The sequence below is a fragment of the Somniosus microcephalus genome, chromosome 5, assembly GCF_052327205.1.
Source record: "Somniosus microcephalus isolate GS21.2 chromosome 5, FLI_Smic_1.0, whole genome shotgun sequence".
Classification (NCBI taxonomy): domain Eukaryota; kingdom Metazoa; phylum Chordata; class Chondrichthyes; order Squaliformes; family Somniosidae; genus Somniosus; species Somniosus microcephalus.
In genome coordinates this window covers 22,464,792-22,491,203 of record NC_140991.1, presented here as the reverse complement: position 1 = coordinate 22,491,203, position 26,412 = coordinate 22,464,792, and the positions used below count along the sequence as shown (strand labels likewise).

Genomic DNA, 26,412 nt, shown 5'->3' with positions numbered 1-26,412 from the left:
CCACCGCTAAATGGGATAGATTGAGAACAGATCTCGTGGGGCACCAGCAGAATTGTATTCCACCACAATCTGTAACTTCATGGCCTGGCATATCCCTTACCTTACCATTACCATCAAGCCAGGTGACCAACTCGGGTTCAACAAGGAGTGTAGAAGAGCATGCCAGGAGCAGCACGAGGCATATCTAAAAATGAGGTGCCAACCTGGGGAAGCTGCAACACAGGACTACATGCATGTTAAAAAGCGGAAGCAGCATGTTATAGACAGAGCTAAGTGATCCCACAATCAATGGATCAGATCAAAGCTCTGCAGTCGTGAATGGTGGTGGACCATTAAACAACTAACGGGATGAGGAGGCTCCATGAATATCCCCATTCTCAATGATGGTGGAGCCCAGCACGTGAGTGCAAATGACAAACCCGTTCACAGGCCATTAAATTAAAAATGGAGGGGGTAAAAGAGGCTTCCAGACTCATTATAATATTTAAATTTACGTTCTGCTCCCTGAGAGCTGGCTGGTCGCCTGCCATCCCACCGCCCCCCCCTCGTCCCGCCTCGGTTGAAACCGGAAGTGGGCGGGTTGGAGGCGGGATCAGGTCGGGAATCCCATTTTTAACAATTGAGCTGCCCCCCCTGCCACGCACCAAACCCACTTTTTTTTTAGGGGAAAATTCCGGCCCATGTCGGCCGATGGTGGGGCAGCATGTGGGTGAGGTGACCAAGGAATAAGGCTCAGGGGGAATCCGGAGGTATGAGGCAGGAAGAGAAGATACAGAGTGAAGAATTGAGATAGAAATATGTAGAAACCTGCACAAATTCAGGAGGTCCCTCCTTCTTTAGCTGGCCACCAAAGGTTGAGATCCCAGGCGGCGGTAAAGGGGCGAGTTCGGAGCGGGAAACCGAACTACTCGGTCTTAACTTCCCAGCCAGCGGGGTGGGCAGTAAGCGTTGGGTTAAAATACAAACCCAAAGGGCACGATTTTCATTAAGCCATGGAGGCGGGATTGGAAGCGTGTGGGGGGTTAAAATCTCGAAATTGGGCGGCACGAACCCATCCCGCCTCCATGCCAGTTTCAAAGGAGGCGGGTCCCTGACCCGCACTGGGACCCGCCTCCCCGAGGCAGGAAGGGGATTAGTGCCAATTAACTGCCTGTTAACAGGTAGTTAACAGGCAGTTTTTAGCCTAATCCCTATTTTTATTCCTGAAGTGTGGGATTCCCAACGGCTCCAAACCATGCCAAGTTAGCGAGGCGGACCGTCGGGCTGAAGGGCTTGGAGGGTCCGAGATGTCTGGTGTTCAGGTGAGTGATGGGTGCATGAGTGCAGAGGTAAGTGTGTTTGGTGTGTGTAAAGTGTTTAAAGAAGTTTTACTTACCTTTACAGCCTTCCTTCCTTCAGGTCACGGGATTCCCTCATCTCACCGGCACAGAAAGCAGAATGGCCGCAAGCTGTCAAAAGTTGCAGCATTCAGCTTTCTGTTCTGGAGAGATCTCTACATCAGCCTGAGAGGAAGGAATTACCTTAGAGTACAGATTGTCAGTGTTTGACAGCTTCAAACAGCTGTCAAACGCTGATATTTCATCTGTCAAAAGCTCTTGACAGATGAAATGTCAATCTGTGACGTCACCTCTTGCCGGGTGGCCCTTAATTGGTCTGCTGAGCCCGCTGGGCGGGCTCAACAAGGCCAATCAAGTCAAAATCGAGTGGGTTGGCCACAACTCAATGGAGGCGAGACTACAACCCCAAAAGTTGTAGTCCCGCCTCCTACACGCCTCCAGTATCAAAATCCAGCCCATAGAGTTTGAGAGGGATTTAAAATGGGTTATTGCGAAATACACTTGTACAACTTTTATTGCTTTTAAAGCTAGCTGGTTAAATATAATCAGAAATTGGCCCTTGGTCAACGAGGGAACTAACTGAACAGAAATGAACACACATTAGGCACTTGGAACGGCATATTTACTTCACAAGCTGTTTTTGCATTTCGGAATAAATGTTACACACAGCTTCACATTTCACTGGCTAATGGTACATAATAAACACGGTTCAGGCATAACGCAAACTGACTGCAGAGATTGCCTCTTACTTAGGCCACTTCTAATGGATCCTGGAGTTGCAGCTGCTGCTGACCAGAGGCTGAGACACCATCTTAAAATTAGAGCCGGGCCACTCAGGGGCGAAATCAGGAAGCACTTCTTCACACAAAGGGTAGTGGGAATTTGGAACTCTCTTCCCCAAAAAAGGCTGTGACTGCTGGGGATCAATTGCAACATTCAAGACTGAGAGCGATAGAATTTTGTTGGGTAAGGGTAGCGAGGGATATGGAGCGAAGGCGGGTAAATGGAGGCGAGGTACAGATCAGCCATCATCTAATTGAATCTCGAGGGGCTGAATAGCCCGCTCCTGTTCCTCTGAATGAAGAATGGGTGGAATAAATTGAACAAGCAAGCTAATTGAGGAACAGCAAAATAGTCTTTTGGGTTCATCCAAAATACAATTGATGCCGTGATGGGAGTTAGTGAGTTCATGTGCATAGGTCCCTGAAGGTGGTGGGACATACTGAGAAAGTGGTTAACAAAGCATACAGGATCCTGGGCTTCATAAATAGAGGCACAGAGTACAAAAGGAAGTTATGATGAACCTTTATAAAACACTGGTTCGGCCTCAACTGGAGAATTGTGTCCAGTTCTGGGCACCGCACTTTAGGAAGGATGTGAAGGCCTTAGACAGGGTGCAGAAAAGGTTTACAAGAATGGTTCCAGGGGTGAGGGACTTTAGGTACGTTGATAGACTGGAGAAGCTGGGGTTGTTCTCCTTAGAGCAGAGAAGGTTGAGAGGAGATTTGATAGAGGTGCTCAAAATTATGAGGGGTCTTGAGTACAAAAGTAGAGAAGTTATGCTGAACTTTTATAAAGCGTGGTTAGGCCACAACTGGAGTATTGCGTCCAGTTCTGGTCACCACACTTTAGGAAGGATGTGAAGGCCCTTGAGAGGGTGCAGAGGAGATTTACCAGAATGGTTTCGGAGATGGGGGATCTTAGCTACAAGGACAGGTTGGAGAAGCTGGATTTGTTTTCATTAGAGCAAAGGAGGTTGAGGGGTGATTTGATAGAGCTGTACAAGATTATGACGGGTTTGGATAGGCTAGATCGGGAAAGACTGTTCCCACTAGTTGATGGTACAAGGACTAGGGGTCACAGATTTAAGGTTTTGGGCAAAAGATACAGGGGGGACGTGAGGGAAAACTTTTTTACACAGCGAGTGGTGAGGACCTGGAATTCGCTGCCGACGGAAGTGGTGGAAGCGGAGACACTCAATGTTTTCAAGGGGAGACTGGATAGGCACTTGAGGGAAATAAACTTGCAGGGTTACGGGGATAGAGCAGGGGAATGGGACTGACTGGATTGCTCTACAGAGAGCCGGCATGGGCTCGATGGGCCGAATGGCCTCCTTCTGTGCTGCTATGACTAATGAGATAGCACTGCTGATCTAGGCTTTCCATGCAACTCGGGCATGAAGGGCTGTACAATTTCTATTTTGTTCATTAAAATTGGATGGAGATAATCAGAACACACTGACCTCCGCAGCGACACCCTTGACACGATCTCCCGTTGTAGGAGTCACTGCACCTTCTGAGTTAAATCACACAATTTACCACTTGAGGTGCTGGGCAGATTAGCCTTTAGTTACCTCCCCTCACCTCCCCCACCCGATGCTCGTTATGTTTCAAGAACAGAATCACATTGAGGATGCTCCTGGTTGACCTTCCCATGTGGGACTTTGATGGAGTAAATAAGGAGAAGCTGTTTCCAGTGGCAGGAGGGTCGGTAACCATAGGACACAGATTTAAGATAATTGGCAAACGAACCAGAGGGGAGATGAGGAGAAATTATTTTACGCAGCGAGTTGTTAAGGTCTGGAACGCACTGCCTGAAAGGGTGGTGGAAGCAGATTCAATAGTAACTTTTAACAGGGAACTGGACATAACAAAGTATTTACAGCACAGAAACAGGCCATTCGGCCCAACCGGTGTTTATGCTCCACACGAGCCTCCTCTCACCCTCTCACCATTCATTTCTCCTTCATGTGTCTAGATAGCTTCCCCTTGAATGCATCTATACTATTAGCCTCAACTACTCCCTATGGTAAAGAGTTCTACATTCTAACCACTCTCTGGATAAAGAAGTTTCTCCTGAATTCTTATATTTCTGGCCCCTAGTTCTGGTCTCCTCTGCAAGTGAAAACATCTTCTCTACATCTACCCTATCAAACCCTTTTATAGTCTTAAAGACCTCCATCAGTTCACCCCTCAGTCTTCTCTTTTCTAGAGAAAAGAGCCCCAGCCTGTTCAATCTTTCCTAATAGGTGTAACCTCTCAGTTCTGATATCATTCTAGTAATATTTTTTTAACCATCTCCAGTGCCTCTATATCCTTTTTATAATAGAGACCAGAACTGTGCACAGTGCTCCAAGTGTGGTGTGACCAAGGTTCGATACAAGTTTAACATAACTTTTCTACTTTTCAATTATATTCCTCTAGAAATAAAAAAAAAGTAAACCAAGCACTGGAGTTTATGTCCTTATTAACCTGTGTCGTTACTTTTAGCGATTTGTGTATCTGTACCCTCAGATCCCTCTACCCCATTTAGACACGAGCATGTGGCCTCCTTATTCTTCCTACCAAAATGTATTACCTCACACTTATCTATATTGAAGTTCATTTGCCAATAACATGCCAATTCTGCAAGTTTATTAATGTCCATATATACTTGAAAAGTAAGAATTTGCAGGGCTATGGGGAAAGAGCAGGGGAGCAGGACTAATTGGAGAGCTCTCTCAAAGAGCCGGCACAGGCACGACAGGCCGAATGGCCTCCTTCTGTGCTGTATCGTTCCAGTTTACGATTCACTCCACTGGGTGGGTTCTTACAGCAGGGGCAGGATTCCATCGTTAATGCCGCGGATTGCCTCGGAGCAGCGGCGAGAGGAAAACCTGGGGGGGCGCAGGGTCGCATGCCGGCAACAGAACCCACCCAATTTTCCTTCCTGCAGATACTAACGGGAGGAAAGTCCGGCGGGAATCTGTAAGGTGCCGTGTGATTTTCACCGGCAGGACAATACAGCCCCGCCTTCCTACACCAATTGGATAGCGAGCATAGGAACATAAGAAATAGGAGCAGGAGTCGGCCATTTGGCTCCTCGCGCCTGCTCCACCATTCAATAAGATCATGGCTCAACGCCACTTTCCCGCCCGCTCCCCATATCCCTCGACTCCCCTTAGCAGACTTTGTGTTACCCGATTGGATGATTCTTGGCTGTCAGTCAAACAGCCTGTCATGAATCTTATCATTCATGAAGAAATGACTCATGAAATAACACTGGGCGGCCAGCTGGTGGCGCCATCCAAGGAGTATAAATACTCGGGCGTGGGCCCAGCTTGCCCAGGACGTTTTTGTAACCAGGAACTAGTGATGTAACTAGAATTTCATGGTTGTGAAACAGTTGATTAAAGCCTTGTTTTACACTCAAACCAAGTGCTTAGTGAGTTTTCTTACATCACAGCTTTTATCCCTCCGATCTCCAATATTATTATAACTAATAAGCAAAGATGAAAAACCCACAATTTTCTTTTAATGACCCCAGGATTTTTCTCCTGGAGATTTGCTCGCGGCAGCCCCCGGGAGATTAAGCTTTAATTTCCTGGTGACGCCAGGGCAATCCTGGATGGCTGGTAGCCTCTGCGTGTTCACGTGCATGTCGGGAGGGTGGAGGACGTGCACTCACACATTTTATGGTAAGTTGCCCTGCTAACTCCTCCACTCAGGAAAGCTCCTGGAATACTTCCAGAGAACGAGAGTTCGAATCCCACCGCGGCCGTTTTGAGAATCTGAACTCAGTTTTTTTTGCAAATACTGGAAATAAAAAGCTGGTATCAGTAAAAGTTACCATGAAGCTATCGGATTGTCGTTTAAAACCCAACTGGTTCACTAATGTCTTTTTAGGGAATGAAATCTGCCGTCCTTTCCTGGTCTGGCCTATATGTGACTCCAGACCTGCACCGACATGGTTGACTCTTAACTGCCCTCTGATGTGGCCTAGTGAGTCACTCAGTTGTATCTAACCTCAGGGCAACTACGGCTGGGCAATAAATATCGGCCTTGCTAGCAACGTCCACGTCTGGAGAGCTAATGTTAAGAAAAGCCTGCTGGCCACCTAAAGACATGCCTATCAGTTGCCTCATGACTAACTAATTTCGCTCCTCCTTGTGGGGGAAGGGGCAGGAGGTAAGCAAAAGTGAATTGGCTGCAACATGACACATCTCGACGCTGGAGGTCGGAACCAATAGTTAGCCTTCCGTGTCAATCCGATACCCGAGGCAGTCACCTCCGCACAGCACAGTGGAAGATTGACAGGCTCGCTTGGATCCCTGGTGGGATCAGGGTTCAGATTCAGCTCATATAAACAGGATGAATTCTCCTCTCCCCCGCCCCCCCTAGTTTGTACACCCAGTTCCCAGCATAAAACAGCTCGTGAATTGCTTTGGGACCACCCGAGAGACTTGTGGCGATATGGGTACTGTAACGTAGTGCTTTAGAAGAACAGAGCCAGTGCACCCAACAGGCCCATCCTTTTACACAGATCCACCTCTTCTCATCATATCCTTCAACCAGTCTGAAAACATAAAATTGACTCCTTTTGCCTTGAATATCTCTTAATGTCTCTCAATGTCTCTTACTCTCTCCCGCCTTCTATCCTATCACAGGCCTTCCCTTTTGTTCTTTCATCCCCTCCCCCATTTCCCAGCCCCTACACTTGCTTAAAAATCTGTTCCATTTCCTGCTTTTTTCCCAGTTCTGACGAAAGCTCATCGACCTGAAACGTTAACTCTGTTTCTCTCTTCACAGATGCTGCCCTGGCCAGCTGAGTTTCTCCAGCATGTTCTGTTTTTATAACATATAAAATTGACATTCACCAATGCAAGTTACAAAGCGACAAGACTTAGATTCATTAAACGACTTTCGAAATAGTCGAGAAATTGTGAGTTTGTTGCGCTGTTCACCAATATTTCATCCATGACCTTTTGAATAGTCGGCCACAAGACCCTGGCTCAGAATCTTCCTTCAGTGGTCAGCTGAGAAACGACAAGCGACTCTGATAATTCGTCAGCAGTTCGTTGTAGTCTTTCATAAAGAGCAACATTTGTCTTTGATAATTACGTCTCGAAGTGGTCTCGCGTTAACCACAAGGAGAATAGAACCTCAGTCCTTGTTCTGGTCGTGTTCAATGAAACATGCCGCAGAGGATCGTGGCATTTACGTGCCACATTCAGCTGCCATTGTGAAAGGAGTCAATGTTTTTTTGTAGCGGGTTACACCAACAAACCATGTTGAGTCAGCATAACATGCACATCGGTACCTCACTGTATTGAAGGCAACAGCATTTCAACGAGCGTCCTGTTTTAATTTGAGGCTATGTCGTCAGCAGAATTCTGAAGAAGCATTGAGCTGTTGCTGGTATCTAATTTAGAAGGTCCTGATCGCCAGGAATCTCAATCCTAACCTTAATATATAGCAAAGGACAAACTTTGTACAAGGAACTCTACTTTGGTATTTACAATCAGCTGTCATGGCAGCAAGAGAAAGTACATTCATTGCAAAGCAAATTAACATGACAATTGTATGTACCCATGGACAATGATGCCTATGTACAATAGTCATTAAGTTGATCTATAGACACAGTACATTCACTTTCACACATAGATTGACTAAAGGCAGCATGGAACACAATATCAGCAGATTTCACTAATTGAGATAGACGCTCGTCTCTGCTTAGCTGATAGTAAAAACATGTCCTTCAACAAATGGGTTCTTACATCTATGGCCATTCCTCTGATTCTTTTCTTAATTCATTTACACATTCAGAGTGTTCTTCAATTGATTTTGACTAAGTTCTGATGATATCGAAGGTACCTTTAGTCTGTTGCTGTGCTCATCCAGGCCAGAGATGTTAGTCCTGGGAACCGGAACACTTTCCTACTACTGGCACCCATTGTCAGCAAAAAGCATTCCCATCTCAGGTACATGTACAGATCACAAGGTGGGTTTGGATGAATAGGGCTCTCCAGCCCAATCAATGAGGCCAGAGTAGGTGCAGAATAGAATTCCTGCTCTGTTCCAACTCTGACCTCAGCAGAGCACATTGCACCAATGGAACTCTTTTCCATTTCCCCCACTGGTCACCCTTGTGGCATCTTCCAGCGTGATTGTAAATATAATGCTAATGTTTGTATTATTACGGCACAGAGCTTTGCTTGATGCAAGTGTGAGTCAGAGATGGGGCTACGACGTCAGGTGCTCCCTACCCGTATCTCGCGGAGCTCCATGATAAAGAAAGAAAGACTTGCATTTCTACAGCGCCTTTCCTGACCACAGGACATCCCAAAGCGCTGTGCAGCCAATGAAGTACTTTACTGAAGCGTAGTCACTGTTGTAATGTAGGAAACATGGCAACAGCCGTTTACGCACAGCAAGGTCCCACAAACAGCAGTATGATAATAAGATAAGGGGGGAAAAATTTGGTTGGTTTGCGCCTCCCATTAGCGCTTTAAGAGGACGCTAATGGGGCGCAAAGCAACTAGCGCCCATGCGCGGCGATGCTTGCGCCGCTCACGAAATTGACTAGACATTTTGCGGTGGCGCCAAACACTACCGCCATGATCTCCTGCGCCCGCAGATCGTGACGTCAGTCGAGCGTGCAACGCCCCGGTAGCGCCCTGGACCGGATATCGAGTGGTGCCCCCTGTCTTACCACCTGCCGCTAGCAATGACAGGTTGAAGGGAGCGTTTTGCAGTTAGGAAGGGACTGGGGGAGCGCTATTTAAAGGCGACCGCTTCCTGCCTTTTTCTGTCAGCGAAATTTTTGCACCACGCATTCTGAGTGAGAGAGACTGCAGGAGATATTCAAAGCTGTGTTGAGGAGTTTTGGGTACTGAGCAGCACTTTGCAGGTTCTTTTGATTTGATCTTCCTTGCATCGATTTAGAAGACTATGGGGGCTGCACTCTGAGCTCTTTCCCTGGGCCTCTCCATTGTTCTTTCCAACAGATTTGATGTACAGGTCTCTCCAGGCCGAGATTCAAGGCTGCAATGAGCAGGGTGTGGATGGAGAGCAAGATCGACCTGCCCCTTTAAGAACTGGCCGGCGACAGTGTGTCTGTGTTCCATTGCTGACTGACATCACATGAGCATTGCCAGCGCTCTGAGGTAGCGCCTCGCTCCTCGGCGTTAGCGCCTTAAGAGAGGTGTGTAGCGCCTGATTTTGCGCTCCAATCACCTCCAGGGGCGATAGAAGCCAAGTTTGCAGTTGGAAGCGATAATTAGCGCCAGGCGCTAAACTTTGCGCCCGGCCGATAATCGCGCCCCAAACGGGGCAATACTGAATTTCTCCCCCCATCCGTTTTAGTGATGTTGATTGAGGGATAAATATTGGCCAGGACAGCGGGGAGAACTCCCCTGCTCTTCTTCCAAATAGTGCCGCGGGATCTTTTACACCCACCTGAGAGAGCAGTCAGGGGGACTCGGTTTAACTTCTCATCCGAAAGACGACATCTCCGACAGTGCAGCACTCCCTCAGTACTGCACTGGAGTGTCAGCCTAGATTTTTGTGCTCAAGTCCCTGGAGTGGGACTTGAACCCACAACCTTCTGACGAGGTTGCTACCCACTGAGCCATGGCTGTCAATGATAGCAGCAGAATCTTTTGGATTCGGCTCTATTAGTGACTGGTCTTTCGCTTCGGTTTGTCAATAATAAAAAGGTTGAGATTTCCCAACCCCATAAGATATACTTTTATCACATTAGTCCAGGTTGTAACTAAACCCAGGTCCCAGAGCTGATAGGTCAAGTGTGCTAACCCAACCAGCCCCTATTACGTTACTGAAAATCACCAATACTACAACCATAAATTGGGTAAAAGTGTTAAGAAAAAAATGTCTGACTTTTATACAATTGTTTGATTGACTGAAGTCGAAAAAATTATTCAAAGCCATAAACACCCCAAGTCAGAACAGGGACTGTGTAAGGAATAACATGAATAAGAATTAGCCCGACTTCAGTTTGTATGTCCCAACGTCATACTCCCTGATATCTGCATTAACTCGTGGGAAAACGGAATGACTAAAATGAAAATAATTTTACAGGACAAAGCTGGGACCTTACATTTTGTTTCAGTGAGTGGCATCTTAAATCCAGGTTTATATGTACAATAATTTAACTTCGTCCATTAGTCACTCAATCATTGACGTCTTTTGGAATTGGTTTGCAGTACATGACCACTGTCTTCATTACCAATCTTGACCCATCTGAAGATGACTGCCTTACCTTCTTACCATGGCAATTCTTAGAAAGGAAATAATATGCAATTCCCGTTTCTTGGAGAACTTTGCTTCAAACTGGTTTTTCAAATCAACTCGGTGGTACGAAGTTTCGCTGTGTTTTTTTTTTAAAATTCCTTTTCGTCATGTATGGGATTTAAAGTTTAAAATGAACTCTCAAGGTTAGGCACCTCCCGCTAGGCAATGGAAGACTCGGCTTGACAGCTTGAAGATCTGGTCTTGGGACTGCACTTGGCCAGCATCGAGATCTGGGTGGTGCAGTTGGTCCCACTGCTGCCTATGGAAGGGTGGTGGTACTTCAAGTCTCCTCCCACGTACCTCTCAATGTGCCATCGCCTCCATTTCCTCTTCAGTTCGGACTGAACCTATTCACGGATGACAATAAAAAACAAATGAGCAAAATGAACAATTCTGATTACAGTCATTTCTTCAAACAGAAGGGTCTTTTCGACGGATTTTCCTCCATCGGTTTGAAGGAACATGGGAACGTGAGTAGGCCATTCAGCCCCTCGAGCCTGTTCCACCGTTTGATTAGATAACGGCTGATTAGTACCTCAACTCCATTTATCCACCTTTGCTCCATCTCCCGATACCCCGACCTAACAAAAATCTATCGATCTCACTCTTGAAAGCTCCAATTGACCCCCAGTATCCACAGCCTTTCGGAGGAGCGAGTTCTGGATTTTAACCACCTTTGTCTGAAGAAGTCCTTCCTGACCACAAACTCCGTGCCCTAGCTACCGACTCCATCCCTCTCCCGAGCATCTGTCTGAGGCTGAACCACACTGTTCGTAACCTTGGTGTCATATTTGACCCTGAAATGAGCTTGTAATGAAACCTGTTTGTCTTGCCTGTATTCGTTTTGCACTCATGTATATTACCCTCCCCCACACGGTGTATAGTTTCACTTCCTCTTTCCTGACTAACCTGGAAGGTTCCAGGTCTTGGCTCTTGGCTCCGCCCCTGACTTCTCTTACTTAAAGATCCCAGGATCTGTATGACTCATTCCTGTGAGCCAGTCGGTGTGTTGAGATGTTAGCTCTGATCTTAGTGATTAAAAGCCAACTTGTTAAAGTCTATAACTTCTAGTTTTGTGGTTATTGAAGGCACATCAGAGCTTCCAACCACATATCCGCAGCATAACTAAGACCGCCTATTTCCATCTCCGTAACATCGCCCGTCTCTGCCTTTGCCTCAGCTCATCCGCTGCTGAAACCCTCATCCATGCCTTTGTTCCCTCTAGACTTGACTATTCCAAGGCACTCCTGGCTGGCCTCCCACATTCTACCCTACGTAAACTTGAGGTGATCCAAAACTCTGCTGCCAGTGTCCTAACTCGCACCAAGTCCCGTTCACCCATCACCCCTGTGCTTGCTGACCTATATTGGCTCCTGGTTAAGACTGCCGGTTAAGCAACGCCTCAATTTTAAAATTCTCATCCTTGTCTTCAAATCCCTCCATGGCCTCACCCCCTCCCTATCTCTGTAACCTCCTCCAGACCCACAACCCTCCGAGATATCTGCGCTCTTCTAATTCTGGCCACCTGAGCATCCCTGATTTTAATCGCTCAACCTTTGGTGGCCGTGCCTGCGGTTGCCTAGGCCCAAAGCTCTGGAATTCCCTGCCTAAACCTCTCCGCCTCTCTTTCTTCCTTTAAGACGCTCCTTAAAACCTACCTCTTTGACCAAGCTTTTGGCCATCTGCCCTAATTTCTCCTTATGTGGCTCGGTGTCAAATTTTGTTTGATAATACTCCTGTGAAGCACCTTGGGATGATTTACTACAATAAAGGCGCTATATAAATACAAGCCGCTGTTGTTGTTGATTTTACGCCTGAATGGCCGAGCTCTAATTTTAAGATGCTCTCTTGGTCTGGATTCCCCACCAAAGGAAATAGTTTCTCGCTGTCTACCCTATCAAATCCTTTTATCATTTTAAACACCTCAATTAGTTCGTCCCTAATTCTTCTATACTCAAGGCAATACCAACCACGTTGGTACGCAAGCTGTCCTCATAATTTAACCCTTTAAGCCCCGGTATCTTGGAAAGAACAGTTGAACCAACATGACCCATTTATGCCAATGGGACATTTTTTTATTGCCACTGGAATGTGAAGTCATAGAAAAGAAAAACTATGAATCACAGTACTGTAAAATGATCACGATGAGCCAAAAATGAGACTCTGGACCCTATAAAGAGACATATGGACATTCTCTGCCAACAATCTCTTTGAACATTCTCCAGAAAATGGTTTCGATTTATCAGCACCAGTGCCCCAATGCGGAGCTTCGCCCACTGGGAATGCCAATCAGAAAACTGGGCATGTTTTGCCCATGATTTGCCATCCATTCATTGGAAGGTAGATTGTTGGAGGCACGTGCTCAATTTTCAATGGGCACTCTGGGATAGGGGGAGGGGGAGACGGGGAGGGGAGAGGGGGAGGGGGGAGGGGGAGACGGGGAGGGGGTCGAGGTCGAAACTCTATGCCAGAGCACAAGACAAAAATCTTGGCCCATGTCTCTACCGAAGCGGATTCAGAAAGATGTGCAGTGGAGGGAGTGGTTTGTTCCACGCAGGGAATTTACTGAAAGCTAGAGGATTTTGTTTCTTCTCTGCAGCAAGGAATAAAAACACCTGGCACCTCGTCCCTTGGACTACATGTAGTACGTTGGACTAAGGAAAAGAAAGAAAGAAATTGCATTTATATAGCACCTTTCACAGCCTCAGAATGTCCCAAAACGCTTTACAGCCAATGAAGTACTTTTTGTAGTGTAGTCACTGCTGTGATGTAGAATACGTGGCAGCCAATTTGTGCTCTCCCTCAGCACTGCGCTGGAAGTGTCAGCCTAGGGTTTTTGTGCTCAAGTCTCTGGAGCGGGACGCGAACCCACAAGCTGCCGGCTCAGAGGTGAAGAGTGCTACCACTGAGCTAATTTGTGCACAGCACGATCCCACAAACAGCAGTGAGATAGTGAGCGAATAATCTGTTTTTAGTGATGTCGGCTGAGGGATAAATATTGGCCCAGGACACCGGGGAGAACTCCCCCTGCTCTTCTTTAAAATAGTGCTGTGGTATCTTTTACATCTACCCGAGAGGGCAGGCGGTGCTTCATTCAAAGTATAGCCCCGCTGACAGTGCAGCACCCCCTCAGTACTGCACTTTAGTGTCAGCTTAGATTATGAGCTCAAGTCTCAGGAGTGGAGCTTGAACCCACGACCTTCTGTCTCAGAGACGAGAATGCTACCACTGAGCCACAGTTGACCCACGGATATAACAGATGCAGCGACTATTTTGACTGGTAAGAGTCCTACAGAAGGCTCGGAATCAGAGGAAGCACGGCAAAAACCTTGTGGGGGGGACAGATGTTAGAGTGCACCAGCAAGTAGTCAGCAGGAACTAAAACTCAAAGAAATAATAAAAAGCTTGACCAAATAAAAGAAATAATCTACACAACATTTTTAGATACTGTCGTTTCATTATTATTAATATACTAGCAGATCTCCGGTGGCATTGCTCATGGCGTGTCAGAGGATACAGTAGAGCTAGGACATTTGGATGAGCACTTGAAATGCCATTGCATACAAGGCTATGGACCAAATGCTGGAAAATGGGATTAGACTGGACAGGGATGGATGGGCGGCGCAGACACGATGGGCCGAAGGGCCTCTTTCTGTGCTGTAAAACTCTATGACTCTATGACTCCACCTAGTGGCTGCAGCTCGTAACTACAGGGTCACCGGGAGCTGTTTACATAGAGAATTTGTATTGTAACACATTGCATAACAAATTCCAATGGTAAATGTTGACATAAAAAAGGTGATCTAAAATCATGACAACAGGAAATGAAGTTTGCGGGCAGGAAACAAGTATCTATACAAGATTTTTAATTTAATGGCAGTTAATCTCCCGCGGCGTTGAGTCCAGATCAAGTGTTGTCTCAAGGACGAGGTGGACTTAGAGGAACAATTGAAGGTGTGTGGATGTAGTTCAGTTCTCAGTTTAAAGTCACAGAATAATAGAATGATACAGCACAGAAGGCGGTCATTCGGGCCCATCGTGAAAGAGCTGCCCAATTAGTTCCGCTCCCCCCTGCGCTTTCCCCATAGCCCTGCCAATCTTTCCCCTTCAAGTATTTGTCCAATTCCCTTTTGAAAGTTATCATTGAATCTGCTTCAGGCAGCGCGTTCCAGATCACAACAACTCCCTGCATTAAAAAAATTTCTCCTCACCTTGCCTCGGTTTGTATTCCCAATTATCTTAAACCTGTGTCCTCTGTTTACCGACCCTCGTGCCATTGGAAACAGTTTCCCCTTATTTACTCTATCAAAAACCTTCCCGATTTTAAACACCTCTATCAAATCTCCCCTTAACCTTCTCTGCTCTAAGGAGAACAAGCCCAGCTTCTCTCGTTTCTCCAAGTAACAGATTTCCCACAATCTGTTCTTATTTCACTATATTATTTTAAAAGAAAGACTTGCATTTATATAGCGCCTTTCACGACCACCGGATGTCTCAAAGCGCTTTACAGCCAATGAAGTACTTTTTGAATTGTAGTCACTGTTGTAATGTGGGAAACATGTTATTATTTATACTCATAAAGCAAAATTAATGCCAATTTCACAGGGAAGCAAAGAAGTAGAGTTGTTTGGCGCATAGGCGTTTCTGTGCAGTACAGGCTGAGGAGCTGGGAGATGCAAAAGTCACACACTACAGTGCCACCACTGTTGGGTGGATGTAATTACAGCATGACAAATTTACATTTATAAATGTTGACACAGGAACTTAGAACGGGAAAAAAATTGACGCAAACTGTGACAAAAACTAACGTTCGGAAGTAGAATCTTGTAGAGAGGAATTGCGCGTACACATATAATAATGTGTGTACCACACAATGTCTGTCTCACGATTTCTCTTACCTCTCCATTCAGGAAACAGTACAGCACGGCCACAATGAAACCCTGTGGAAAATAACAAGTGGAGACCATTGTTATCGTAAGGGCCATGTTTCATCGATTGAGCAAGGGACAATCTACTATTCAACACAGTGAATCTATCGCAAAATATCTGATAACAAAGAGACATGATCTATCAACTACTGCATGCAAGATTTTAATGGATAGATTTAACTTTAACTGTGTGATTGACATTACCACAAACTCTCGTCATTAGATGCACGGACAAAAGCTCATAGGAGCAGAGGTGAAGAATTTAGATTTAACTACCTTACACAGAGGGTGGTGAATATATATATATATATATATATATTTGTTCTCGGGATATGGGCATAGCTAGCAAAGCCAGCATTTATTGTCCCTCCCTAGATGCCCTTCAGAACCTGCTTTACTACAAGTGACCAATTAAATCTACAGCGAGGGCCTGTTTTGGGCGCACAACAACTTGCATTTATATGGCGCCTTTGACGTAGTAAAACATCTCAAGGCGTTTCACAGGAGTGTAATCAAATAATAATTGACATCGAGCCAGAGAAGGAGACATTAGGACAGGTGACCAGACAAAGATTAGGTCTTAAGCAGCGTCTTAAAAGAGAGAGAGATGGAGAGGTGAAGAGGTTTGGCAGGGGGGTGGGGGAATTCCAGAGCTTAGGGCCGAGGCGGCTGAAAGTACGGCCGCCAATGGTGTGGCAAAGGAAGTGGGGGATGCACAAAAGGCCAAAGTTAGAGGAATGCAGAGCTCGCCGCGGTTGTAAGACTGGAGGAAGTTGCAGAGATAGGGAGGGGCGGGCTCATGGAGAGACGTAAAGAGTTTGGAGAGTTTTAAAATCGATGCGTTGTTGGTTCGGCAGCCAATGTATGTCAGTGAGCACAGGGGTGATGTGTGAAAGGGACTTGGTGCGAGTCAGGGTATGGGCAGCAGAGCTTTGGATGTGCTCAAGTTTTTGATGTGCTGTGATGGTGCACAAGGAATGGTAGGAATTTCTTACCTGAAAGGATCCGAGAATGAGATCAAAAACCAGCTTTATTTCCACTTTAAAGTTATCAGGGAAGAATGCAAACACAATATAATTGACTCCGAATAGAGGAATCAGCAGGAGAGTTGACTTTGCGAGCCTCCTGTTTAAATGGGGAAAGAAAAAAAAAATCACATGTAAAGTCACTTGCCCGGTTGGTTTAGGTCACTGCTGGCTCGTCTCTGTGTCAGGCTACTCCGTGTGAACATATTGGCCCATAATTTGCAGTCAAAATAAAGGTGAGGCTAATGGCGCTCGCTGTTATTTATGTGCAAATGCTACAGCAACTTCAGGTGAGGGTAGATGCGAGGTTAAACACGGAAATCCAAAGAAAATAGCGTCTCACTGTCTGGCTCACCATTGAAATGCATTGAACGGCATGAAGTTGCTGTATTTACCTGTAGATACGAACTAAACTCACCACAAAAAACTAGAGCTGGTCTGAAGTGAGGCAAAGAGCCTGTCTCTGAGCCATTTAAGATCCGTGCATATTTAATTAAGCCTGGACATTCTTTCAACAATGTGCTAATTGTTTATACAAAAGCAAAATACTGCGGACGCTGGAAACCTGAAATAAAAACAGAAAATGCTGGAAATACTCAGCAGGTCAGGCAGCATCTGTGGAGAGAGAAACAGAGTTAACGTTTCAGGTCGATGACCCCTTCGTCAGACCTGGAGAAAGCCGGAGATGGAACAGGTTTTTAATAAGTGCAGGGGCCGGGAGAGGGGAGCCTGACCTGCTGAGTATTTCCAGCATTTTCTTTTTTTATTTCAGATTTCCAGCATCTGCAGTATTTTGCTTTTGTATTAGTGTTTAATTCACTGCTTCTCTTTAATTCTCTTCTGGGAATGCCCACCTTGAAGAAGTTCTGCTCTTCTCTCCAACGGGATTTCTGTTTGTCTCTTTTACCTTGTTCATCTTCATTGCTTTCTGTCGCCCTTCTCGTGTTTGATCAGGTCCCTTTTGTCTCTTAATCTCTCCTGCCCCCCCCGCCCTATCACAGACCTTCCCTTTTGTTCTTTCCTCCCCTCCCCCCTTTCCCTGCCCCCGCACTTGCTTAAAAACCTGTTCGATCTCCAGCTATTTCCAGTTCTGACGAAGGGTCAGCGACCTGAAACGTTAACTCTGTTTCTCTCTCCACAGATGCTGCCTGACCTGCTGAGTGTTTCCAGCATTTTCGGTTTTTATTGCTGCTTGTTTATTACTGCCAATTAAGCTCTCTGGCACTGAAAGTTAACTATGACAAGCATGGAGTCTCATTCCTTCAGATTTTAATTGTTGCTGGATATATTTTTAAAAAGTGAAATTTAAAATTATATCTTTTTAAAAAATTTCCTTTTCTGTCTATTTTTTTTCTCTCTCTCTTAATCCAATCTTTCTTTTCCTCTCTTTGGGCTGGATTTTGTGGGGGGTCAGCGGGCGCGATCGGTGGCGGGTCAGATGGGAAAGTTTTTTCCCCCCAGCGGGTCGGGACTCTGCTGTGAACTCGCCGCCACGTGCCTTTCCCGATGTCGGGTCTGTCAGCGCTGAGCAGACCCGACACACAGCAGCGGGGGAGGCAATTAAAATCATTACTGGCTTGTTTACAGCCACTTATCAATGGTTTGTTCCCAGCTTTTTGGATTTGACAAGTTGCCTACCGGTTTCCTGCTGTGCCTAGACCTCGTCTGTGAAGCTGAGGCGGGAGGTCAGTGGCCATTGAATCAGCTGATGAGTTAACAGCTTCAAATGTCAAGTCAAAGCTCCCAGCTGATTGAGAAATGTTCCCTTAGCCACTAGCTTCTCTAAACTGCATTTCCACTACAGATTCAGAATGCTGCAAGTCTTTACACAAGTCTCCATCTAGTCTGGCCTCATTATCTCTCCCACCATTGACAGATTACTTTTGTCATCTCTACTTCACTTGCCATCTATTCCATCAGCATGGGTGTCATTGAAACTCTCTCACCTTGGTCCTCAGAATCCCACCACGATCAGCCCCAACACCAGCTTTACCAGGCACACCAGCATCACCAACAACAACACCAACCTTATCCACAATCACCTGATGCTGCACAGGACAGAGGGCATCAGCACCCGCTCACATTGTTGCCCGGAAGGCCAGGGATGGCCTCACCATGGCCAGATTTACTTCACTTGACGCTGTACACCCTGGCTGCCACATGATGCGCCAGGTTGGCACCACCCCACACAATCATCAGAATTGTGGGGGTACCGTTATGTCCAACATTCGCTGGAATCTGGAACAGTACCCATGGATTGGAGGGTAGCTAATGTTACCCCACTATTCAAAAAAGGTGGTAGAGAAAACGGGGAATTATAGACCGGTAAGCCTGACATCAGTAGTGGGGAAAATGCTAGAGTCCATTATAAAAGATGTAATAACAGAGCATTTGGAAAACAGTGACAGGTTCAGACAAAGTCAACATGGATTTACAAAAGGTAAATCATGCTTGACTAATCTACTGGAATTTTTTGAGGATGTAACTGGTAAAATAGATAAGGGAGAACCAGTGGATGTGGTGTATTTGGACTTTCAGAAGGCTTTTGATAAGGTCCCGCATAAGAAATTAGCGTGTAAAGCTAAGGCACATGGGATTGGGGGTAAGGTATTGACTTGGATAGAGAACTGGTTGGCAGACAGAAAGCAAAGAGTTGGAATAAATGGGTCTTTTTCTGAGTGGCAAGCAGTGACTAGTGGGGTACCCCAGGGATCGGTCCTTGGACCCCAGCTATTCACAATATATATTAATGATCTAGACAAGGGAACTAGATGTAATATCTCCAAATTTGCAGACGACACAAAGCTGGGTGGGCGTGTGTCCTGTGAGGAGGATGCCGAGAAACTCCAGGATGATTTGGACAGGTTGGGTGATTGGGCAAAAGCATGGCAGATGCAATATTACGTGGATAAATGTGAGGTTATCCACTTTGGTGGCAAAAACAGGAAGGCAGATTATTATCTGAATGGCAATAGATTGGGAGAAGGAGAAGTGCAACGAGACCTGGGTGTCCTTGTACACCAGTCGCTGAAGGTAAGCAGGTGCAGCAGGCGGTTAAGAAGGCAAATGGTATGTTGGCCTTCGTAGCGAGAGGGTTTGAGTACAGGAACAAGGATGTCTTGCTGCAGTTGTACAGGGCCTTGGTGAGACCACATCTTGAGTATTGTGTGCAGTTTTGGTCGCCTTACCTGAGGAAGGATGTTCTTGCCATGGAAGGAGTTCAGCAAAGATTCACCAGGCTGATACCTGGGATGGCAGGAATGACGTATGAGGAGAGATTGGGTCGATTGGGCTTGTACTCGCTGGAGTTTAGAAGAATGAGAGGGGATCTCATTGAAACTTATAAAATTCTGACAGGACTGGACAGACTAGATGCAGGAAGGATGTTCCCGATGGTCGGGGAGTCCAGAACCAGGGGTCACAGTCTAAGGATAAGAGGTAGGCCATTTAGGACAGAAATGAGGAGGAGTTTCTTCACCCAGAGAGTGGTGAACCTGTGGAATTCTCTACCACAGAAGGCAGTAGAGGCCAATTCATTAAATATATTCAAGAAGGAGTTGGATATATTTCTTAAGGCTAAAGGGATCCAGGGGTATGGGGAGAAAGCATGGACAGGGTACTGAATTTGGATGATCAGCCATGATCGCATTGAATGGCGGAGCAGGCTCGAGGGGCCGAATGGCCTACTCCTGCTCCTATCTTCTATGTTTCTATGTCTCACCATTCACTGCAACTCACTAAGCCACTTCCAAAGGTGCACACAAATCTGCCCAAGAATGCAAAGTGTTGAAAATAAAGGTTTCAATGTTTGACACCACATTAACAGAAACTTTACATGAACATTGCATAAAACACCCAAGTGCCTACCCTTCTGTGTTGTTAGTTGGTATGATTGCATTAGGGTGAGGGGTGGCTAGTGAGATGGGGATGTGATAATGTACTGTAGATAGAGAGGGATGGGTGCAGGTCCAAGGTGAGTTGGTGTGAGTAAGGATGTGCAGGAGTAGGGTTGGGAAGGCAGAGTGATGGGGATGTGATGAGAGGCACAGCAGGATGAGGCGGAGTGTGGCTTTGCAGTTACGTTTCGCGATCTAGTGAGATCATTGAAACATTGGCAGCACTGCAGCCTGGTCCTCTGACAACATCCCTATCTGTGCCCTCCTGTGCAATGTGCAACCAGGCTGCGTTGATCTGCTGGGGAGGTCTCTTCCGCCCATGGGAAGGGAAGAGGACCTCCCTGCGTGCTGTGACTCCTTCCATATATGGGAGATCCTGGGTGCAGCTGTGCACCTTTGTGCAGTGACTGTCAAGTGTTTGCAGCACCTCAATGCTGTAGAACACTGACAGTACAAATGTCTAAAGAAACTTGGCCATGGTCCCTTTAAGGAAACCGGCTGATGACGCGTCATCAAATGACGTCAACGGACCCGCTTCCTCTAATTGGCCGGGAAACGCGCTGGGCGGGCTTAACAAGCCCCATCAAGGGAACTTCATTCTACAGAGCGGGTTGGAGCCAGCAGCGGGGACAGGACCCGCCACCAACGTTGCCCGCCACGGACCCGCTGAGGTAGGGGAAATCGCGGCCAAAATCTCTCTTTCTGCGCCTGATTTGACATTGAATTCACTCACTCTAATTTACACTTCTTTCTCCGTCCTTGCGCTGTTAATTTCACACTCCTTCAATCTGATTGGTTAAGGAGATACGCAGTTGCTCGCCCCGTTCGCTCCGGTCCCAGATGGCCGGTTTCCCTCGCTGCAACGTTATCAACTCGCACTTTCAGCAACTTGCGGCGCAAGAAATCGTCAAGATTAAACGGGCAAGGGCAAGTGTAACCAACGGCGGACGCTGGTCGTTGCCCTGCTACAGCAAATTATGGGCCATTAAGAAGATCACTTACGAGTACTGGCTGGATTCGTTCAGTCCAACATCCGGCGAATGGAGTTTCTGTACCAGTATTCGAATGATACAGATGAAGAGAATAAAGTTCACCTAAAGAGGGAAAACGAGGTTTTAGCTGGGAATACAACTCTGGCCAATGGATTCCAGTGAAAGGCTGCCCCTTTAACCACAAACTCTCCCTGGCTACGGAGTGACGTTCTTAACAAACCAGGTGACTGGGTCACTGTGATAAAAACAAAGAGAAAATGCTGGAAATGCACAGCGAGTCAGCATCCGAAAGGGAAAGCTGGGACCCCCTTGGTGGTTCAATTCTGCTAAAAGAGACCCACCCATGGGAACACCACCACCTCCAAGTTCCCCTCCAAGTCACACACCATCCTGACTTGGAAGTATATCGCCGATCCTTCATCGTCGCTGGGTCAAAATCCTGGAACTCCCTCCCTCACAGCACTGTGGGGGTACCTTCACCACACGGACTGCAGCGGTTCAAGAAGGCGGCTCACCACCACCTTCTCGAGGGCAACTAGGGATGGGCAATAAATGCTGGCCTTGCCAGCGACGCACACATCCCAGGAACGAATAATAAAAAAAAGAGAGCCTATGCTTTTTACTTTTTCAGATGCCGGCATCTGCTGTACATTTTTCTATTGTTTTCCTGAGATTCCCAGCATTGGCAATTTTCCTATTTCATCATTCCGCCGTATCTGATGCGGCAGCAATGGATACAGAGCGGAAAGTGCTTCAGTCTCTCGCACACCATCCATGCAAGCGCAAGGAGAGCTTGCACTAAGTATTAAATGCCGCGGGAAGATTAACATGACATGTTTCATGAATTAACCGGGGGGCGGGCGGGAATTTTAACTCCTTCTGGCAGACGGAAACTAGGCAGAACGGGAGTTAAAATCCAAGCGGCGTGCTTCCCGCCTGTTTCCCACCCTGGTGGCTATTTTAACACTGCTGTTTTGTCGGGCGCTTGATGCGACCGCCTGACTCAGACCAGAGCCTCCGACATGTATGCAAGTCTTACCGCTTAGATCGGACCCCAATGTTATTTTAACTGCCTACTGAGCGGACTGCAGGCTCAGTAAATCCTGGCGGAAACCCAGTGGAGGTTCTGTGGTGCGACTGTAAAACTTACTTTTCTGGGGCCTGGAGGAGGCGCAGGAGCAGGAAGTAACCCTGCCCCCCCCCCCCCCCGCCCCCTCCCACTCTCTTCTGGGCCCCACCAAAAAACAAGTTTGGGTCGCTGCTACGTCAGGTTCCCACCATCTTAACCCTCCCTCCCGTGCGACTCACCGGACTGCCTGGGCTACCTGATCCTTGTAGGCCCAAAATGACGCCCATCTCGGGAGAGCAGCTGGCCAATGGGAAGCTAAAGAGCACCCCCGCCCCCCCACCCCCCCTCCCCCGCGTGGTAATATGGACCGGCCCGCCCGCTGTAGCTGCTGGGATGGCTTCCTGCCCGGGAGTTAAAATTTGCACTGCAGAGCAGAATGAACGGCGCTTTCTTACCAAAATGGATATTAGAATCGGGGCCCGAATGATCCACCAATATGGAGAGTCAATGCTGTGCCAACATCTGAAAGGTAAAGAATGATTCATCAGGTGAGACCAGCTTAGACTCAGTGGGCTTACCTGTACAGCAGAAACCCAGGCAGCAATTTACACCCGATGTTACTGAGCTAGGTCGAACACAATTCTCTTCGTCCACCCTACACACAGGACTCTTTGACATTTGCCTCCCTCTCTCTGCACACCCATGCCCACACCCACTTCCAACCTGGTCAGGGGTCAGGAGCGGCCACCCTGGCTGATTTCCCCTTCCTAATCTGTGGGCGGTGAGGCCAATTACAGCCTCGCTCTGGTTGAGAGCAGCTAACTCAACACAGAACGCCAGGCCGGCTCACTGACCTCATGAATTTTACAGGGTATTGTGGGTACTTAAAAACGTCTGGGCCGCTAGTCTTCTTACATCGAGTGATATCGAGTCTACAGCACGGATACGGGCCAGTCGGCCCACTGGTCAGTGCCGGTGTTTCTGCTCCACACGAGCCTCCTCCCACCACTCTTCATCTCACCCCATCAACATATCCTTCTATTCCTTTGTCCCTCTTGTGCTTATCGAGCTTCCCCTTAAATGCATCTGTGCTATTTGCCTCAACTACTCCTTGTGGTAGTGAGTTCCATATCCTTACTACACTGTGCAAAGAAATTTCTCCTGAATTCCCTATTGGATTTATTCGTGACTATCTTATATTAATGACATCTAATTTTGGATTTCCCAACAAGTGCAAACATCTTTTTTACATCGACCCTGTCAAACCCTTACATGATTTTAAAGATCTCTATCAGGTCGCCCCTCAGCCTTCTCTTTTCTAGAGAAAAGAGCCCCAGCCTGTTTAATATTTCCTGTTAGAACATAGAACATAGAAAAACATAGAAAAATAGGAGCAGGAGTAGGCCATTCGGCCCTTCGAGCCTGCTCCGCCATTCAACGAGATCATGGCTGAGACTCTATCTCAATATCATATTCCCACTCTCTCCCCATACCCCTTGATGCCTTATTAGCAACAGTTCACCAAGAATAGCGGAAATAAAAACATACTCCGAGCTTGCCAATAGTTTGGAATAGTTGCTAATTCAGTATAAGTTAGTTATAACCTCTCAGTTCTGGTATCGTCCTTGCACCTTCTCCAGTGCCTCTATATCCTTTTTATGATATGGAGACCCGAACTGTTCACTGTACTCCACGTGTGATCTTTGTCTTTTATTTTTGTGGGGCCAGAATGACCAGGAGTCCTCCTCCTCCTCCTCCTTCTCCGGGCTCCACAGAAGTACAGTGGCTGGCTCCCTGCTCCCCACCCATGCTTCCCTCTGCCGCCCCCTCCAAGGCCCGACCTACCAGCTGCCTCAGTGCAAGAGCCGACCAATGCTCCGAGCTCCCGCAACCGGTCAGCTGCAGCGGAGCGCCCGCGTTTGCCTGGCTTTGGCGCCCGCTGCCGCTGGCTGCCTGCGTTCACGTGAGGCACGAACTTGGGAACGGTCCGGGCTGCTCCACCCACTTCACACCCGTTTTGGACGGAAGTTGAAAATCTCTCCATGTTGGGAATCCTAAAACCGGCTTTCTACCTGAACGATCAAGACTGCACTTACCCAACATCATCATAATGAACTCTAGTGATAGTCCAAGTGGCAATAAACAGCATTGGCGTCCCTGTCGAAGAATTAAAGATGACTTTACTTCAGACACCATCCAGGACAAAGCAGTCCATTTAATCGGCATCCCTTCCATTGGCTTAAACATTCACTCCCTCCACCACCGGCGTACCGTGGCTGCAGTGTGTACCATCTACAAGATGCACTGCAGCAACTCGCCAAGGCTTCTTTGACAGCATCTCCCAAACCCATGATCTCCACCACCAAGAAGGACAAGGGCAGCAGGTGCATGGGAACACCATCACCTCCAAGTTCCCCTCCAAGTCACACACCATCCTGACTTGGAAATATAATCCTTCATCGTCGCTGGGTCAAAATCCTGGAACTCCCTCCCTAACAGCACTGTGGGAGCACCTTCACCACACGGACTGCAGCGGTTCAAGAAGGCGGCTCACCACCACCTTCTCGAGGGCAATTAGGGACGGGCAATAAATGGCAGCCTCGTTAGTGACGCCCACATTCTGCGAATGAATATAAAAATAGATGGGAGTCAGATATATTTTTTCCGCATGCTTGTGTAGGAGCAGCAACCCCTCCATCCTGCACTAGTTCCACTTACTGGGTTAGGTGGGCACTGGTCTCCTGCTCTGCACACAACTCTCACCCGTGGGTCCTCCCACTCAGTGCAGACCTGGGATGAAACCTGGGACCCTCCTGATTTAAATGGCTCACCCACCCACTGGGTAAACTTACTGAGCCATCAGGGGAACTGTCCTATAGCTCGTCAACTATCCAGATCTTCTTGTCTTTTTATTCATGCGCGGGATGTGGACGTCACTGGCAAAACCAGCATTTATTGCCTATCCCCTTATTTTCCCTGAAGGTGGTGGTGGACCTTTTCAGCAGTTGGATACAACAGACTGGTGTTGTTGGGCCAGTTCAGAGGGCAGTTAAGGGTCAACCACATTAATGTGGTCTGGAGTCTCATATAGGCCAGACCGGGTAAGGACGGCAGGTTTCTTCTCCTGAAGGACATTAGTGAACCAGTTGGGTTTTTAACACAATCCGGTTACTTTTACTTCATGGGCACTTTTACTGAAGATTTTTTTAACTGAATTCAAATTTTCAAACTGCCATGGTTGGGATTTGAACTCACGTTCTCTGGATTATTTATTCCAGTAGCTCACCCACTACGCTACCATTATCATTCGCCAATGAGTGTCCATCTTAAGGCTTCAAATACGCTTTGAGAATCTGGAGGGCAGTGCTCAGTTCCATTCGCCACTCCTCAGATAATGAAGCAGTCCATGCCCGCATGCAGCAAGACCTGGACGACCTTCAGGCTTGGGCTGATAAGTGGCAGGTAACATTCGCACCACACAAGTGCCAGGCAATGACTATCTCCAACAAGAGATTGTCTAACCACTGCCCCTTGACATTCAACAGCATTACCATCACTGAATCCCCAACATCAACATCCTGGGGGTCACCATTGACCAGAAACTTAACTGGACCAGCCACATAAATACTGTGGTTACAAAAGCAGATCAGAGGTTGGGTATTCTGTGGCGAGTGTCTCACCTCCTGACTCCTCAAAGCCTTTCCACCATCTACAAGGCACAGGTCAGGAGTGTGATGGAATACTCTCCACTTGCCTGGATGAGTGCAGCTCCAACAACACTCAAGAAGCTCGACACCATCCAGGACAAAGCAGCCCGCTTGATTGGCACCCCATCCACCTCCTTAAACATTCACTCCCTCCACCACCAGCGTACCATGGCTGCAGTGTGTACCATCTACAAGACGCACTGCAGCAACTTGCCAAGGCTTCTTCGGCAGCACCTCCCAAACCCGCGACCTCTACCACCTAGAAGGACAAGGGCGGCAGGCGCATGTGAACACTTCTACACACAAAGGGTGGCAGACGTTTGGAACTCTCTTCCGCAAACGGCAATTGATGCTAGATCAATTGTTAATTTTAAATCGGAGATTGAT

The 26,412-nt window shown here is 47.2% G+C and overlaps 1 protein-coding gene across 1 annotated transcript in view; it reads right to left on the bottom strand.

Moving 5' to 3' along the window:
• Positions 1 to 1,942: 1,942 nt before the first annotated feature.
• Positions 1,943 to 26,412, bottom strand: part of vipr1b (vasoactive intestinal peptide receptor 1b) — a 90,984-nt gene continuing 66,514 nt past the window's right edge. The window contains exons 8-13 of the mRNA XM_085987419.1: positions 24,415 to 24,475; positions 22,774 to 22,840; positions 21,260 to 21,351; positions 16,332 to 16,461; positions 15,307 to 15,348; positions 1,943 to 10,755 (exon numbers count right to left, since the gene is read on the bottom strand). Coding sequence (XP_085843545.1) covers positions 10,567 to 10,755; positions 15,307 to 15,348; positions 16,332 to 16,461; positions 21,260 to 21,351; positions 22,774 to 22,840; positions 24,415 to 24,475 — 581 coding nt within the window. The 3' untranslated portion in view covers positions 1,943 to 10,566. The remainder of the gene's footprint in view (positions 10,756 to 15,306; positions 15,349 to 16,331; positions 16,462 to 21,259; positions 21,352 to 22,773; positions 22,841 to 24,414; positions 24,476 to 26,412) is intronic.